The following is an 18,493-nucleotide window of genomic DNA, read 5'->3' as shown; positions in this document are numbered from 1 at the left end:
TTTAGAAAGTTAATGTCTCAAAAGTATAAGACATAGAAGTATAAGTCATAGAAGAAACAAATTATTTTACAATGAAGCCTCTTCTATTCCCTCCAGATTGCTGGGGAAGACAGAGGGAAATTGGAACATTCTAGCATCTGCTAGAAGAGCAATGGTGTTTTGAAGAAGCATAACCAAATGGTGAAGCTGGGTAGATGCATGTTTTATTACTAGTGGGAGGATTTCATTCCTGTATATGAACCCCTGAGGAAAATCTCCGTGCCAATCAAGGGTCCCTACAATACAATCTGCAATGGCCATATGCAGGGGTCAGAACTAGGTTTGATTAGTTGACAAAAATCCTAAAGTAGGGCTGGGAAGGTGGCTCAGTGGTAGAGGGCTTGCCTTGCATGCATGAGGCCCTGGGTTCGATTCCCCAGCACCACATAAGCAAAAAGAAAAAAGCCGGAAGTGGCACTGTGGCTCAAGTGGTAGAGCGCTAGCCTTGAGCTGAAGAGCTGAGGGACAGTGCCCAGGCCCAGAGTTCAGGCCCCACAACTGGACCCCCCCCCCCAAAAAAAAATCCTGAAGTAACAGTGAACAAAGCCAAGTTCCTCTTTTCTGTAAGACCACAGTGGGTGCTGCAGGACAGGTACAGTAATCTGTGGAGGATGAGACCCCAGCTGTCCTCCCAAGAGGCTGCAATCCTGGAGCTTTCCTCCTGTCAGTAGGACTGTTCCACTTCCACTTCAGCAGCAGGAAGCAAAGGACAGAGCCATACTGTGCCCTCAGGAGCCTTCCTGGACAAGGCACCCCTCTGTCAGACCCCAGAACCTGCATTGGCATTTGGCCATACCTAGCTAGACTATTTTTTATTATTTTTCTTTTTGGTCGGTCGTGGGGCCTGAACTCTGGGCCTGGGCACTGTCCCTCAGCTCTTCAGCTCAAGGCAAGGGCTCTACCACTTGAGCCACAGTGCCACTTCTGGCTTTTTCTGCTTATGTGGTGCTGAGGAATCAAACTCATGCAAGGCAAGCACTCTACCACTGAGCCACCTTCCCAACCCTACTTCTGATTCTTTAATATGCTAAAAATGTAAATAGTAATACTGTATTTTTCAGGCAACAATGATGACAAAGTCTATACAAGTTCAGCATGGATGTAATTTTTTTTCTTTATTTTCTTTTCTTAGACAGGGTCTGACTATGTAGCACTATGTATGCCTTCAAACTCACCATCCTCCTGTGTCAGCCTCCCATGCGCTGGAATTACAAGCATGTGTAACCATATGTGTTCCCTAATATGTTCACTGCATGGCTGGTTGAATCTGCAAGTTCAACTTTGTGGACCACAGGAATGACTATACTGTTTTTATTTTGAATACCTCTGTATTCTGCTACAAGTCATGGGTCTATTAATTTGTAGGAGGAAAAATGGGGGTGAGAAAGTTAACAATCTGTCACAGAACTTTAGTGGATCCTCATGAGGGTCATTAAGACAGAAATCCTCAAGTACACACGTTGAGTGTATTCAATTTATTTTGTTGAGACTGCATACAGAATTTTTAATATCCTCAAACTTATTGATGAACACAAAATCTGAAAAAGTGGAATTACACACCATACTGATTCTGTTAAGGGCCATAAAATTCAAAGGAATGATACCGTTTGTGAAGACTATACCCACCCACATATCAGTAGGAGATGAATGGCTCTTTTAGTAGACAAAAAACAGAAAACTGGCTCACATGGTTAAAAAAAATAATTAATTAAAAAAAATTTGGTCTCCCACACAAAGGTGCATTTAAATTGTCTTGAAGTGAAGTAACAATACTTAGCAACCAGCAGAGCCTGGCATCAAGCAAAATAGTGCCAGTTTTGCCACTAAAAACAGCTGTTGAGTCAGTGTGATCAATTGAACTTTGGCTCCATTTAGGGGCCTCATAATGGGAGGAAAAACCAGCTCACTAACAGCAGAAAATAAAATCATCTCTCCTAGTTTTAAATAGGAAGTCAAGAAGCAACAAGCATTGTAAGAAAAGTCAATTTGTTTACTTTAAAATTAAGACTGCTCAGCGAAGGATCCTGCTAGCTACAAGAGTGTTATTTACAATCACCCAGGATCTTAGGATCAACTCCTCAGAATAAAAGGAAGCTTGTGAGAGAATGAGCAGTTCACAGGTAGAGAAAATAAAGAGGTGAGCAGGGATATGAAAATCCCCCGACCAGCCAAGACCAGATGAAAGCCCATTAAAATATGGCAGCATTTTATACCTGTTAGACGGCAAAAGCAGAAAGTCAGGCATACTAGGTGCTGGTGAGGACAGAAAGGAAATCCCCAGAGAAATCAACTGAAGAGTTTATACTCCGATCCTGAATTCATATGCTAGAGAAAGGTCTACTCAGGCTCCCAAAGGGACATAGGAAAGGATGGTTATCGTGTCCTTGGATTCAGTGCAGAGGAGATGGAGGTACACAGGTGCCCCTCGCTTAAGGCAACATGTGAGTAAAATCCGCCTGATGCCACTGGGTCAGCAGGTCTGAGCAACGATCTAGGAGCAAAGATCGAGGGGCTACACCATACACACACACAGCCAGGCCAGTAAACCTACTGCACGATAACACGGATACATAGTAAAAAACAAAACAAAAACAAACAAAAAAAAACATAATCACTGAGAAAACACTTATAAAGATATTTATATTCTAAGGTGCACAATAAACATATTAAATGGGGGTGCTGTCAGGCAGGGACAGCATGAAGAAAGAAGAAAAACCCGTAAAAGCAGAGAATCCTTGCATGGGACGGTTATTCTCAAGAGCCAAAACGAAAGGGCTGAGGAGGCAGCTGTGGCTCCAGAATGGGCACCAGGAAGTGTGATCTAGAGGGGAGGGGCCATGAAGGGACCTGGGGAAGGGGCAGAGCTGACACTGCGCTTCCATTACTCTTCTTCACACTTGCACCTTGGCCTGTGTAAACTTGCTTGTGTTCTCTCTCCACAGACCATGCTCCTACCCAAGCAAACTGCACTCCAGGCCCCAGGTAAGAACAGAGCCATGTTGGTGCTGCATGTAGTATGGTCCCAGGCCCTCATTTATTCCAACTACCTCTCCAACTACAAAGGAACGTTCCCAGAACAGACATTTTGCCACAGCAAAGGGTGAAGATGAGGTTAAGGAATAGGACTGGGAGACACCTCCTCCACACTCTGGGACTGCAAAGTTCAGCACGTGTTCATGGAGCCACAGGCCACCCTGGCAGCCACAACCACTTTACAATAACCAAGTAAGTGGCTAAGGCTTGGATCAGGGTGAACAGGAGACAGGGCCAAAGTCACTGGTTTTGTTTCTGCTTAAAGATAAGTTCTATTTTAATTTCTGCTAGCCCTTATGGGGCCAAAAAAATAAAAAATAAGAAAGTAGTAGACATCTCCCCAAGTCCAGCAAGGTCTTTAAACATGGAGGGAGACTTCAGCCCCAGACTTCAATGAGGTCCCCAGATTCCATGCCCAGATCTGCCGGTAGCTCCTTGCCTGAAAGCTTTGTTCCATCATAGAAGAAGGAGAGCTTGTGTCCAGAAAGTCCCATGGCCTCCTCATAGTGTGACATGAGGGTTTGGAGAGGAGAATTCTACAGGGAGAAAACCAGATGAAAACTGGGAAAGAGGCTGGAGGATTCTGTCTTGATGGGATGGATGGCTACAGACCTTGGGAAAGGAGCTCAGCAATTCAGAATTAGGAGGACTCTGTTATGTTCAGTGCTAAGAGACAACAAAGGGAGGGAAAGGGACAGCATGGGACAGCCATTTCTCCCACTCACTTGAGCCAGTGAGATCTCTAGCTTCTGGTGTTTCTCCTTCCCCTGCACTCTCAGTTGGAGCTTTTGGGATGTCTCTGTGGCCTCCAAAGAACTTGCCAAGACTACACAGTCTGTGAAAGGCAAGATCGGAGAGACAGGACTAAGTAGGCAGATGGAATCAGGGCCCTCTCTGGAACTTTCCCCATATTCCCCAACCCCTAAGTGGAATACTCTAGGCTTGGGCGCTGTCTCTGCACTCTTCAGCTCAAGGCTAGCGCTCTACCACTTAAGCTACAGTACCACTTCTGGGTTTCTGGTGGTTCACTGGAGATAAGAGTCTCACAGACTTTCCTGCCCTGGCTGGCTTTGAACAGTGATCCGCAGATCTCAGTCTCCTGAGTAGTTAGGATGACAGGTGTGAGCCACCAGCAACCGGCTTAATTTTTTTTTTTTTTGGTTGGGGGGGGGGGGGAGGATTGGTCATGGGGCTTGAACTCTGAGCCTAGGTACTGTCCCTGAGCTCTTCAGCTCAAGGCTAGAGTTTTACCACTTGAGCCACAGCGCTACATCTGTAAAAGCCTCTTTCCCAGGCTTCTTCATTTTTCCACTCACCAATGATGTCAGCCACTCCAAGCTTTAGGGTCCTGGGAGTGGCAGTCGGGGACAGTTCTGTCTCTCCGAAGAGCAAAAGGATCCTGCTTGGGGACACCCTGAGATGGGCAGCCATGTGGTCCACCACACTCTGAAGGGGCTCAGACTAGGGAAAGAGGAAGACAAGGAGGAAAGGAAACTTTCCCTCCTGGAAATTCTCCATCTACCCCCACCCCCTCCAGCAGAACCACCCAAAACACAAGTTTCTGGCCTGGGCTACTTGCTGAACTCCTCAGCTCCGAGTTTCACCATATTTACCTGGAAAGTAGAGAGTAAAATCACTGAGTAAAGGGCCCAGGTGAGCGGCACAAAGCAGCCTCCTGGGTCAGGAGAAGGGAGGGCGTGGAGCCTAGCAGCTGGGTCTCAGCCCAGGCAGCCGTGCCCTCCCACACTCAAACGCAACGGGGCCTCTGTCCTGTCTTCCTGTTTTTTAGACAAGCCAGAAATCTAGCCTTTTGTCTGAAACCAACCATTGCAAAGTTGGATGACAAACTGGAACACAGGGCCTCACATATGCTAGGCAAGTTCTCTACCTTGGCATCACACCTCCAACCACTCACATATGCCTCAAACTCTCTACAGCAGAGCAAGGAATGCAGTGCCAGCTTGAGCGCGATACTCACTGAGGGCTCATTCCTGAGCAGTCCTGGTGTTCAATGTCCCTAACACACGAATTGGACTTTGTCAGGAAGTTCAGGGGGCCTCAGGCAGATTGAAAGGCATCTGCCATTCCCACGTGATAGCCAGCACAAGAGGAAAATACAAGGCCCCAGGAGGAAAGAGATTATCTGGGAAGATATTCCCCTAAAAAAGCTTGGTAGAAGACATGCAACCTAAGTGGAGCCTTGAAGAATAGGTAGAGCCAGGTGCTGGTGGCACACACCTGTAATCTTAACTACTCAGGAGGCTGAGATCTAAGGATATGAAGCCAGCCCAGGCAGGAAAGTCTCTGAGACTCTCATCTCCAATAAACTACCAAAAAAGTCACAGTGGAGCTGTGGTTCAAGTGGCAAAGCACTAGCCTTGAGCAAAAGCAGCTCAGGGACAGCACCTCAGGACTGGCAAAAAAAAAGATTGGCTGGGAATGTGGCTTAGTGATATAGGGTTTGCCTTGCATGCATACTGCCCTGGGTTTCATTCCTCAGTACCACATATACAGAAAAAGCCAGAAGTGGCACTGTGGCTCAAATGGTAAGAGTGCTAGGTAGCCTTGAGCAAAAGAAGCTCAGGGACAGTGCCCAAGCCCTGAGTTCAAGCCCCCAAGACTGGCAAAAAAAAAAAAAAAAAAAAAAGACATAAAGCTAGATGCTAAAGGCTTGCAACTATAATCTTTGCTATAAAGGCAGCTGAGATCTGATGATCATGGTTCAAAGCAAGCCTGAGCAGAAAAGTCTGAGACTTATCTCCAATTAACCAGGAAAAAAATTCATGGTTCAAGTGATAGACAGACTGTTATCCTTGAGTGAAAAAGCCAAGTGAGAACACGAGGCAGAGTTCAAAACCCACTTCTGGATCAACAACAAAGGAAGGAAACAAGGAAGGAAGGAAGGAAGGAAGGAAGGAAAATAAGGAAAAACTACAGAGAGGGACCAGTAAGGAGAAAGGCTTGGAGGGACAGAGTGGCAGGGAGCTCCTGAGAGCAAGATAGGAAGAAAAACACAGCCCCTCCTGCCAGTATGTCTGTGCTAGTCACCAGTCTCTACAAAGTCAGCTCCTGGGCCTTCTCCTGCCAGTCCCCAAGCACTTACCATTCTAATGGGCAATCTGACCACGTCAGCCCGGCAACGGATTTTGAGCGGGAAGAGCCTGGGGTTCTCTGGCAGGACAGGCCCCTCCACCAGGACCACTTCATCGTCTTGGTTCAGGTGCTCATGGCCCTGGGGCTGCTTGGGGCTCAGGCAGGATCGAAGATCCCGGAGGCGCTTGTTCACTTCTCTGGGGGGCAGGCAAGACACTGGGTCGTCTGGGGTTGCTCACCCATCCCACCTGCCCCCACCCTTCTTCCCAGCCATAGTCCCCCCCCATCACTGGCACCTTAACTTCTGGAGTGCCCGAGTATGCTTTCTGCTTTTGTTCCTTGGTGGAGGTGGGGGAGAGGGAGATGTATCCTGAACCCTGGAGAAAGAAGAGAGGGGCAAGATGGAGACAAAGGACAGACAGGCAGGGAGCAAGAGAGTCAACAGGGAGGCCCTGTAAGTAACATGTACTGTACCAGAAGACAGACAGATCGGGACAGGGAAAAGCTAGCACGTTTTTGTATTTACAAGACCCAAATATGAGGGAAGGAAAAATACCTTACTCCACAGGTCCGATTCCATCAGGCACAGTCTGGGCTCTGACTAGTCATCTATAGAATAATTCTCTAAACTCTCCCCCAGGCATGGATGAGGAAGGAAGCAGAAAGAAGGCAGAAAGCAGCCTGTGGGCTCCCTTAACCCATGCACGGTCCTGCCTCCAGCTCTTCGGACAGAGTCTCTCAAAGGTCCTATCATCATCTGGTCTTGCCACCTCTTCTCCTAGCAGTCTCATTCAAGAAGGAAGCTCGAGGCTCCTTCCAGCCCTTCTGCTTTCAGGAGCCAGCCCAGGGGCCTGCCTGCCTTGGCTCACCTCTCCACCTCCCTCCTGCTCCCAGGGTCCACGTGTCCCAGGCTCACTCACAGAACCACCTTTGCTGCCTTCTCTTCTTTCTCATCTTTATTCCTCAGCTTACTCTTCCAGGGAGAACTTGGAACTGGAGGATCCTCAGAGTGAGGAGGACTGGTAAAATCTGCCATATCTATTTCTGGGGACAGAGGAGAAGAAAGTGCAAAGAATTAACCAAGAGAAGACCAGGGGAGGCCAAGGAGAAACAAGTCAGAGTCCTTAAGACCAGCCTGAGGAAGCTAGGTGTGGTGCATACCTGTAATCCCAGCACTCAAGAGGCTGACACAAAGAGATCCCTAGTTTCAAGCTAGCCTGAGCTATATATTAAAACTGTCTTTAAAAAAAAAAAAAAAAAAAGGCTGGTGCCAGTGGCTCATGTCTGTAATCCTAGCTACTCAGGAGGCTGAGATCTGAGAATTGTGGCTCAAAGCCAGACCAGGCAAGAAAGTCTGTAAGACTCATCTCCAACTAACCACTAGAAAACCAGAAGTGTTGCAAGCAATTGCCTTGAGCTGTAGAGCTCAAGGACAGCACCCAGGCCTCAAGACAAGGAAGTGGGAGGTAAAGAGTGGGGCAGGAGACCAAAGGTTCACACTAAGATCTGAGGATCACAGTCAGGAGCCAGCTCATGCTGACAAATCCCCAAGACTCTTATCTCCAACTAACCAAAAAGTCAGAAGAAGAGCTGTGGCTCAAGTTAAATGTCAGCCTTGAGTGAAAAAACTTAGGGACAGTGTCCAAACCCTGAGTTCAAAGTTCCACTACTGGCACACAAAAAAAATAAATAAATAAAAATAAATTAAACCAGGCGCTAGTGACTCAAACTTGCTATTCAGGAGGCTGAGATCTGAGGATCAAGGTTCAAAGCCAGCCAGGGTAGAAAAGTTCGTTAGATGCTTATCTCCAGTAAACTACTCAGAGAAAGACAAAAGTAGCGCTGTGGACCAAGTGGTAGAGCACTAGTCTTGAGCACAAAGAGGCTCAAGGACAGCTCTCAGGCCATAAGTTCAACCCCAGGAGCAGAAAAAAAAAAAAGCTCCACATATGATGGGGGAGATGCACAAGAAGGGGTACACTACTATATGAGAGGAGCTAGTCTATGAGAAAAAGCCAGCCCAGGAGAAAAGTAAAGAGGAAGAGGTGGAATCATCCCAAAATGTCCTTTGCCCAGAAGAAAGATTGGGTACCTCAAAACAAGGCAAGTTTCTTCAGAGCTCAGGAAAGGGCTGCTGAAAGCTAAATCAAACAAATTTTTCCTTTTTCTTTGGGGGGGGGGGGCAGTCCTGGGGCTTGAACTCAGGGCCTGGGCACTGTCCCGAGCTGCTTTTGCTCAAGGCTAGCACTCTACCACTTGAGCTCCAGTGCCACTTCTGGCTTTTTCTGTTTATGTGGTACTGAGGAATTGAACCCAGGGCTTCAAGCATACTAGGCAAGTACTCTACCACTAAGCCACATTCCCAGCCCCTCAAACAAATTTCTATGAAGAATTTTTTTCAGGAAGACAATAAACTTATTGACAAGCAACTAAAAAGAAAAACAAAAAACAAGAGCCTGAGAAAGGATACTGCAGTGACAGATACAAGACCACTAGAACATACTGAAAAAGTGTTGGAAGAACATGACTGTTAAGATTTTTCTTTAAATCTCTGTTTCTCGTGTGTGTGTGTGTGTGTGTGTGTGTGTGTGTTTGTGTGTGTGTGTGTGTGTGTGTGTGTGTGTTACTAGAAACTGAATCCAGGGTCTCAAGCTTGTTAGGCAAACACTCTACCACTGAACTAATATCCTAGACCCTTTTTTACATTAGAGAGTCTTTTTAAATTGGCCAGAAGGGCCTCTAACTTGTGATCCTCCTCCTTCAGCCCGGGACTACAGGTATGTGTCACCATACCTGGTTTAACTTAAGATTTCTAATAAAAAGAAATAAATAAAACATCATTCTAAAATATAAAACATTTTCCCGTTTGCTTGCTACAGATAGAAGATAATCATAAGGCTAGGGATGTAGCTCCATGGTAGAGCATGTGTCCTAGTTCAAGCCTCACCAAAAAAAAATTTTTTTAAGTCCATGAGACTTTTTTTTTTTGGGGGGGGGTCAGTCATGGGGCTTGAACTCTGGGCCTGGGAGCTGTCCTTGAACTCTTTAGCTTAAGGTGAGCACTCTACCACTTGAGCCACAGCACCACTTCTGGTTTTCTGGTGGTTAATTAAAGAGTCTCATGAACTTTACTGCCCTGAATGGCTTTGAACGGCGATCCTCAGATCTCAGCCTCCTGAGTAGCTAGGATTAACAGGCATGAACCACCAGCTCCTGGTTTCCATGAGACTCTTATCTCCAATAAACTACACAGAAAAAGCTGGAAGTAGTGCTGTGGTTCAAGTGGTACAGCATTAGCCTTGAACCAAAGAAGCTCAGGGACTGTATCCAAACCCTGAGTTCAAGCCCAGGACCAGCACATGCACATGCACAAAACTAAACAAAAACATTATAAACCATAAAATAAAAAATACTGCCCAGATTGGGGGGGGGGGTGTACCTCAGTGCTAAAGCACATGCCTAACATGTCCATGCCCTGTTGTTCCATTTCCAGCACTACTAAATAAGGAATAAATATTATGAGAATGAAACAATAACTCGGGGGTCAGTGGTTTTCAACCAGGCGCAATTTTGCTTCCCAGGGGACACGTGGCACTGTCTGGAGATAATGCTGTCAAAATATGGGGGTGGGGGCGCGCGTGGGGCTAGGAAGGTGGCTCAAGGGTGGAGCCTCACCTGCAGAGGCCCAGGGTTTGATTCCTCACCACCACATAAACAGAAAAAGCCGCAAGTGGTGCAGTGATAGAACACTAGCCTTAAGCTGAAGAGCTGAGGGGACAGCCCTTAGGCCCAGAGTTCAAGCCCCATGACTAACAACAACAAAATTCCTGAGGGAGTCGGCTAGGGCTGCTATAAACTTTTCTACAATGGGCAAACAACTCCCCTCACACACAAGAATTCTCCAGGCCAAAATATCAAGATTGGTGCTACAACTGATTACCTTTTACATAGTACTTTGAAATTCCAAGTGCTGTCCTAACCCATGTACATGGGCCAGAGAGAAAGAGAGAGAGAGCACCCTACATGTTCCATTTATTTCTTTATTTATTGTGCCCGTCCAGAGTCTTGAATTCAGGACCTGTGCTTTACCCCTTAGCTTTTTTGCTCAAGGCTGGGACTCTACCACTTGAGCCATAAAGCCCCACATTCAACTTTTGGGTGGTTAATTGAAGATAAGGGTCTCACAGACTTTCCTGCCCAGATTGACTATTAGAACCCCAAATCGTTAAAACTCAGCCTTCTACCCCTCTGTACAGTATGTTCACAAAAAAAACAAAAAACAAAAAACAAAACTCAGCCTCCTAATAGCACCTGTCCATAGGTTCTCTTTAAATAATTCTCACCAAAATCTTTTGACATAAATCCACTACTACAACCATCTTCCTGATCTGGAAATGGAAGCAATCAAAGGCTAGATCACTTGTCCAACATCACACTATTCAGGGACAGAGGTGTGCTTTTAACCAGTCTATCATCTCCTGCCCCCACCCAGTCCAAAAGACTTAATCCAAGGTCTGTATTTGCAAATTGGATGACTTCCTTATTAGATTTGATTCTTTTTGTTGTTTTCCCTTTCATTTGGCTGGTTTTTTGTTTGTGTGCACCTTGAACTCTGGGCTCAGGCGCTGTCCCGCAGCTCTTCAGCACAAGACAAGCGATCTACCACTTGAGCCACAGCTCCACTTCCAGTTTTCTGGTGGCTTATTGGAGATAAGAGTTTCTCAGACTCTCCTGCCCCAGTTGGCTTTGAACTACAGTCTTCAGATCTCAGCCTGCGTAGCTAGTAATATAGGTGTGAGCCACTGACGCCAAGCTAGATTTGATTCTTTTTCGCTACCATTTGTAAAAGGGTTGCAAGAATCACATCACTGGGCTGGCAATGTGGCTTAGTGGTAGAGTGCTTGCCTAGCATCCATGAAGCCCTGGGTTCCATTCCTCAGTACCACATAACCAGAAAAAGCCAGAAGTGGCACTGTGGTTCAATTGGTATAGTGCTAGCATTGAGCAAAAAAAAAAAGCTCAGGGACAGTGCCCAGGCCTTGAGTTCAAGCCCCAGAACTGACAAAAAATAAATAAATAAAAATAATCACATCACTGGGGGAGGACAAACTGCAAAGAACACCCTGCTAGCTCTGAAGTATTCCAAAGGAATTTGCTGCTAATGTAACAAGATGTCACAGATTCACAATACCCCTTGAGTAGGATTACAAAATCCTACTCTTTTACAAATCCTAGGCTTTTACAAACCTGCATATGGTGGTAGGCACAAGGTTTTTAAGCAGCTCCAGTGCCTTCCGGGTAACAACCAAATACCTCCTTTCAGGACTCAAGTTTGAACTCAGGGCTTTGCACTTTTTTTTTCTTCTTTTGGTAGATGATGGGACTTGAACTTAGGGCCTGGAAGCTGTCCTGAGCTTTTTTACTCAAGGCTAGTGCTCTACCACTTTGAGCCACAGTGCCACTTCCAGTTTTCTTGTAGTTAATTGGAGATAAGAGTCTTACAGCCTTTCTTGCTAGTGCTAGCTTGGAACCAAGATACACAAATCTCATCCTCCTGAGTAGCTACAATTATAGGCATAAGCTACCAGGAAGGGACAGGCTTTCTTGATTTTTTTCTACTCAAAGCTGGTCCTCTACCACTTAAGCTACACCTCTACTTCCATCTTTTCCTCTGCTAGAGCTGGTTTCAAACTATGATCCTCAGACTTCACTCTAAAATACCTAGCATTTTAAGCACAAGCCAGCCAGAATAGACAATGAGCTGAGGGGTGTGGCTCAGTGGTAAAGAATTGCTTGCTTGTATACAGATTCCAGAAGTCTCCTTAGAAATCTGCTTACCTTCTTCTGCCCCTGCAGGGTAGAGTTTCAGGAGGGAAGCATCATCTGGGATGAGGTTGAAACTACTTTGTACCTGCAAAGACAAAGATAGGAATGTTATTTTACCAATTCTTGTACTAGTGAAAGGCAATTTATAGTCTTTGGTATATATAATGCCTTTTTCAATTTTAATTTATAAGATTGTTCATTCTATGTCAATGATAAAAGGATAAGTCTTGATATGGAGAAAATGTCCAATGAATATTAAGTAATTTAGGTGATGGACTTGCCAAACTTCACATTTTTCTATTTTAATTTTTTTACTGTTGGGGCTGGGAAGGTGGCTCAGTGGTAGAGCACTTGCCTTGCATGCCTGAGGCCCTGGGTTCGATTCTTCAGCACCACATAAGCAAAAAGAAAAAAGCGGGCTGGGAAGGTGGCTCAGTGGTAGAGCGCTTGCCTTGCATGCCTGAGGCCCTGGGTTCGATTCCTCAGCACCACATAAGCAAAAAAAAAAAAAAAAAAGAAAAAAGCCAGAAGTGGCTCTGTGGCTCAAGTGGTAGAGCGCTAGCCTTGAGATGAAGAGCTGAGGGACAGCGCCCAGGCCCAGAGTTCAGGCCCCACGACCAGACCCAAAAAAAAAAAAAAAAAAATTTACTGTTATTATAAAAGTGATGTATGGGCTGGGAAGGTGGCTCAGTGGTAAAGTGCTTGCCTCACATGCATGAGGCCCTGGATTCGATTCCTCAACACCACATAAGTAGAAAAAGCTGGAAGTGGCGCTGTGGCTCAAATGGTAGAGTGCTAGCCTTGAGCTGAAGAGCTGAGGGACAGCGCCCAGGCCCAGAGTTCAAGCCCCACGACTGACAAATAAAGTGATGTACAGAAAGGGTATGATTACATTTTAATAATATCAAAGTGAAAAGTGAAATAAATCTGAACATACACCAAAATGAGAACAACAGTTTATTTCTATCTCAAAATTATACGATTTCTATGTAACTTGTGAGCAGCAACAGGAGGGGGAAACTGGGGAAAAGCGAAAATAGTCACATTGTCCAAAAATGAAATGTAGTCATTACTTGACTTATAAAATAGTAACCCCTCTGTATAATGCCTTAATAATAACAATAAAGTCATATTAAAAATTATACATTCTATTAAGTTGCAATACTTTCCAGTAACTGAGTTATTTTTGTGACCAACAAAACAGCAACCAAAAATTAAAAAAAAAAAAAAAAAAAAAAAAAAAAACAGCAATCAAGATTTTTTTTTTTTGGTCGGTCATGGGGCTTGAACTCAGCCTGGGCGCTGTCTCTGCGCTCTTCAGCTCAAGGTGAGCTCTCTACCGCTTGAGCCACAGCACCGCTTCTAGTTTTCTAGTGGTTTATTGGAGATAAGAGTTTCATAGACTTTCCTGCCCGGGTTGGCTTTGAACCATGATCCTCATATCTCAGCCTCCTGAGTAGCTAGGATTACCAGGCGCCCGGCAGCAATCAACATTATTTTTTGTTTTGTTTTGTTCGTCAGTCTTGTGGCTTGAACTCAAGGCCTGAGTACTATCCCTGAGCTTTTTCTTTTTTGGGGGGTGGGGTGGGGGTCAGTCATGGGGCTTGAACTCTGCGCCTGAGTGCTGACCCTGAGCTCTTCAGCTCAAGGAGAGCGCTCAACCACTTGAGCCACAGAGTGCTACTCCAGTTTTCTGGTGGTTAACTGGCGTCGAGAGTCTCACGGACTTTGCTGCTCAGGCTGGCTTTGAACTGCAATCCTCAGATCTTAGCCTCCTGAGTAGCTAGGATTACAGGCTTGTGCCACGGGCGCCTGACTCTGAGCTTCTCTTGTTCGAGGCTTGTGCTCCACCACTTGAGCCACGGTGCCACTTCTGGCTTTTTCTGTTTATGTGGTACTGAGGAATCGAACCCAGGGCTTCATGCATACCAGGCAAGCACTCTACTACTAAGCCACATTCTCAGCCTTTTCCAGTTATTTTAGAGATGGAATACCAAGAATTTTTCTATCTAGTCCTCTGAACCTCAATCCTCTTTGAATCCTCATTATTACTATTTCTTCCACCCTTTTCTTTCTTTCTTTCTTTCTTTCTTTCTTTCTTTCTTTCTTTCTTTCTTTCTTTCTTTCTTTCTTTTCTTTTCTTTCTTTCTGACTGTCTGTCCTGGGACGTAAACTCAGGGCCCAGGCATTGTCCCTGAGCTTCTTTTGCTCAAGGCCAGCATTCTACCACTTGAGCCACAGCACTACTTCACCACTTCTGCTTTTTCTGTGTATGTGGTATGGAGGAACCAAAGCCAGGGCTTCATGGATGCTAGGTAAGCACTCTACCACTAAGCCACATTCCCGGCCCTCAACATTACCTTTACATATAAGTATATAGACACATATATCTATATAGAGACATATATAGATATGTATGTTTATATTTACTTATTTAAAGAGGGGAAAGTGTCAGCCCGAAGTCTTCCCGGGACTGATGGGAAAAACTGAAGGTGGATTTCTCTAACCCCAGCTCCTAAATCCTTCCTAAGGATGAGGTCACCACAACCTTCTCAGGGGTACTCAGGAATTCAGAACCCTACATTGTCGACCCCCTCCCCTCAATCTTCTTTCCCTAGGGCTCTCTGAAGACATCGGCTTCATTCTTTCCTCCTAAGTTGCTGCTATCCATCCTTCAACCCCAGGACCTTGGGGACCCTCTAGCTCCCTTAGACACGTCCACACACTCCCCCCCATCACACACACACACACACACACACACACACACACACACACACACACCATTGTGGATCTCCAAGGAGCCCAACTTCCTCATAAATACCCCCATTCCTTGTCATCCTCATCAGAAATTCTTTCCTCCTAAGTTGCTGCTATCCATCCTTCAACCCCAGAACCTTGGGGACCCTCTAGCTCCCTTAGACACGTCCACACACTCCCCCCATCACACACACACACACACACACACACACACACACACACACACACACACACACACACACACACACACACACACACAGAGCATTGTGGATCTCCAAGGAGCCCAACTTCCTCATAAATACCCCCATTCCTTGTCATCCTCATCAGAATGCTCCCCAAGCCCAACCGCACGTTCTCCTGGGCCCCTCTGAATCCGAAAGCACCCCACTCCCCAGCCCGCCTGCCGGCCTCTGCCCCCAGGCTCCTTCTTCCGCCGCGCCCTTCACCCGCTGGGCCTCCCCAACCCACGGGCCGTCTCCGCGTCCATCCATCACCCCGGCCTGGCTGTTTCCGTCTCGCCCACCCACGGCCAAGTCCGGAATCCCCGGCTCGGGGCCCCCGTGGGCCCGGCCCGGCCTTCCACGCTCACCTTCCCAGAGTACACCGGCACCACTGGCGCCTCGCCGGGGTCCAGCAGCAGCCGCCGCCGCCGCCGGACCACCGTCCGCGGGCTGGAGCCCTCGCTATCGCTGTCGCTGTCCGGCCGGCGTGCGGCCGGCGCCGGGGGCTCCGCGGGCTCCGCCGCCGCCGCCACCGGGTCCGCCGCCACCGCCGCCGTCTCTTCATCGCTGTCGCTGACCAAGTCCACAAACACTGGGTCCAGAGTACGCCGGACCGGAGACCGCTGGACGTCGGGATGCCGGCCCCGACCACCCCGCGTCCCCCGAGCCCCTCGGCCGACCCGGCCGCCGCGGAGCCTGCGACCTCGCCTCCTCAGCGGTTCCGCCATCACACTCCCTCAGCCGCTACACAAACTCTCCGGTCTCTCCCCGCCCAGCCCCCTCCAGCCTCTCATTGGACAGACAGCCTGCTGGTGAGCGCCTCTGCCCGCCCACACGCTCTGGCTACGCCTCTCCACCCCGTCACTGGACAGCGCACATGCCCATCACTCACGCCCCACTGAAACAAAGGCGCCAAAGATTCCAATCCTTGCGGTACAATCAGAGGAGGTTTCGATTCCGTAAAGCCCATTCATTGGCTGGGATGCCTCGTTTCGACCCGCCCACTGAGAGGAAGGAAAAATAAAATGACCCGATTTCCTCTTCTGTCCAGAATCGAGGCATCCTGGGGATTGTAGTCCTGGGGTCCTAAGACCGAGTGGGAATTAGGTCTACCTGAGGTTTACGGGTACCTCTATTACTGCCCCCCACTCCCCCTTCTCAGTACTGACCGGTTTGAATAGGAAGACTTCCATTCAACTCAGGTTTAATGCTCATTCAAAAATAAAGGTTTCCCAATCGTAACTACTCTGGAGGCTGTCCAAGACAGAGAAGCCACATTTTTGTTTGTGTCCCTGAGTTTCTTTTGCTCAAGGCTAGCGCTCTACCACTTGAGCCACAACGCCACTTCTGGCTTTTTCTGCTTATGTGGTACTGAGGAATTGAACCCAGGGCCTCATGCATGCTAGGCAAGTGCTCTACCACTGAGCCACCTTCCCAGCACTCAGAAGCCACTTGCTCAAGGCTGGTGCTCTACCACTTGAGCCACAGCGCCACTTCTGGTTTTCTAGTGGTTTATTGGAGATAAGAGTCTCCTGGACTTTTCTGCCCGGGCTGGCTTTGAATTGTGATCCTCGGATCTCAGCCTCCAGAGCAGCCAGGATTATAGGCATGAGCCCACCCGCACCCCCCAGCTTTTAAAGACAAAAATCACACGTTTGGGGTGGACACCCAAATTCAATAAAAGCAGACCATCTAAGGAAATACTCAGGTCCAATCAAAACTTTCCAGATAGCAGAACAGTCAAGAGTTGACAAATCAAACCATCTAGGGAGATAATAGCAAAGCTTTCCTGGAGCTAAACAGCATGACATCTGCAAAAAAGAATGCCCTGTCTCACCCCTAGGCCTTTCTAAGCTGGGTGAGAAGCTCCTCCCACCCAGCAAGATGCCAGGATGATGCTTTAGACAAGGCCATGTTACTTAGCCTCTGTCTCCTTGTTTCGTCCTGAAGTATCATGGTTCCAAGCCAGTCCTGGCAGAAAAGTTTCCAATTAACCAACAAAATGACAAAATGCTGAGTTAGAGGCTCAAATTGTCTAACAAGAGCTGAAGACACTGAGTTCAAACCCTGGCACTGACACAAAAATTAAAACTTTTCTATCACTACTGCCTCCGGGGTGAGGTGTCTGAATTGGGAGATTTTGAGTGTTAATTACATTCCAACACATCCACCCAACAACTCAGACACCACAACCGTTCAACAAAACATTTCACACTTCCTTTGCCTCTAACACCTACACTGAAACCAGAGTTTTAGACCCTAAACCCAAACTGCTGAGGGGCAGAACTTACCCCTATGTGACAAGTAAATGGATAGTAATGGTGAAGGGCAGAAAAAGGAGATTTAGTTTGTGACTCAAGGAACTTTGAGAAAAAGCAAAGGAAACAATTGAGGGGCTGGAAGGTGGCTCAGTGGTAGAGCGCTTGCCTTGCATGCTCGAGGCCCTGGGTTCGATTCCTCAGCACCACATAAGCAAAAAGAAAAAAGCCGGAAGTGGCACTGTGGCTCAAGTGGTAGAGTGCTAGCCTTGAGCTGAAGAGTTTAGGGACAGTGCCCAGGCCCAGAGTTCAGGCCCCATGACTGGACCCAAAAAAAAAAAAAAAAAAACCAATTGAGTCCATCTCAGTCATGTTGGAGATACAAACATGAGCTGCAAGGTTTTTGTTTTTGTTTTGTCAGTCATGGGGCTTGAACTCTGGGCCTGGGCGATGTCCCTCAGCTCTTCAGCTCAAAGTGAACGCTCTACCGCTTGAGCCACAGCGCCAATTCTGGTTTTCTGGTGGTTAATTGGAAATAAGAGTCTCAGGGACATTCCTGCCCAGGCTGGCTTTGAACTGTGATCCTCAGATCTCAGCCTCCTGAGTAGCTAGGATTACAGGCGTGAGTTTGGCTGAGCTGCAGGGTTTTTGTTGTTGTTGTTGTTGTTGTTGTTTTGGTTGTGGGGCCTGAATTCTAGGTCTGGGCGCTGTCCCTCAGCTCTTCAGCTCAAGGCTAGTGCTCTACCACTTGAGCCACAGCGACACTTCCAGCTTTTTCTGCTTATGTGGTGCTGAGGAATCGAACCCAGGGCTTCATGCAAGCAAGGCAAGCAGCCTACCACTGAGCCACCTTCCCAGCCCATGAGCTGCAGGTTTTATAGAAAAAAAAAAAAATTAAGGGCAAAAGTTGAGAGGTTGTTCAACAGTCCTGGTCATGGATGTGTTCTGGTGGGTCATCAGTTCAATCTTTATTTGGGCAATGGTCCTGGGCCCTGGAGAAGTTATTACTACTCCTTAGAGTTTCTGAAGTTCTCTTCCTTTGGGGGGCAATCCCTCCTGGCAAACAGGCCCTGTCTTTCAAGGATTAGACAAAGATAGGTAAAAAATGGGGGCAAAGAGGACAAGTTGTTCTCTTGCTCCGAATTAATTTTTGGACCCAAGTACAGAGTCAGCAAAAGCAGTTAAAGTACCAGTTACAGCTCCAAACATCCAACTACACTTCACACCATAGCCACAGGAAACACCCAACAAAACCTGCTCCTTCCA

At 47.1% G+C, this 18,493-nt stretch overlaps 1 protein-coding gene across 1 annotated transcript; it reads right to left on the bottom strand.

Annotated features, from left to right (window-relative positions):
- Nucleotides 1–1,499: 1,499 nt before the first annotated feature.
- LOC138815030 (NFATC2-interacting protein-like) lies at nucleotides 1,500–15,723 on the bottom strand. Its single transcript, XM_070004272.1, has 8 exons — nucleotides 15,338–15,723; nucleotides 12,004–12,076; nucleotides 7,086–7,209; nucleotides 6,462–6,542; nucleotides 6,176–6,362; nucleotides 4,389–4,533; nucleotides 3,798–3,907; nucleotides 1,500–3,608 (listed from the first exon to the last, which is right to left on the bottom strand). Exons 1-8 carry the CDS (start codon nucleotides 15,695–15,697, stop codon nucleotides 3,450–3,452), a joined length of 1,239 nt encoding a protein of 412 aa, XP_069860373.1. The 5' UTR covers nucleotides 15,698–15,723; the 3' UTR covers nucleotides 1,500–3,449.
- Nucleotides 15,724–18,493: the final 2,770 nt, after the last annotated feature.

Source organism: Dipodomys merriami, unplaced genomic scaffold, assembly GCF_024711535.1.
Source record: "Dipodomys merriami isolate MVZ:Mamm:240054 unplaced genomic scaffold, mDipMer1.0.p SCAF_62, whole genome shotgun sequence".
Lineage (NCBI taxonomy): Eukaryota > Metazoa > Chordata > Mammalia > Rodentia > Heteromyidae > Dipodomys > Dipodomys merriami.
The sequence above is the reverse complement of the archived record's forward strand: the minus strand, read 5'-3'. Positions and strand labels throughout refer to the sequence as shown.

Excerpts from the sequence above, each read along its gene's own strand:
- LOC138815030 (XM_070004272.1), bottom strand. The coding sequence starts at position 15,697 with ATGGCGGAACCGCTGAGGAGGCGAGGTCGCAGGCTCCGCGGCGGCCGG. Across the intron at positions 12,077-15,337 it reads TGCCGGTGTACTCTGGGAAG|GTACAAAGTAGTTTCAACCT; the intron begins GTGAGCGTGGAA and ends TTGTCTTTGCAG. Across the intron at positions 6,543-7,085 it reads AAGGCAGCAAAGGTGGTTCT|GGTTCAGGATACATCTCCCT; the intron begins GTGAGTGAGCCT and ends TTCTTTCTCCAG.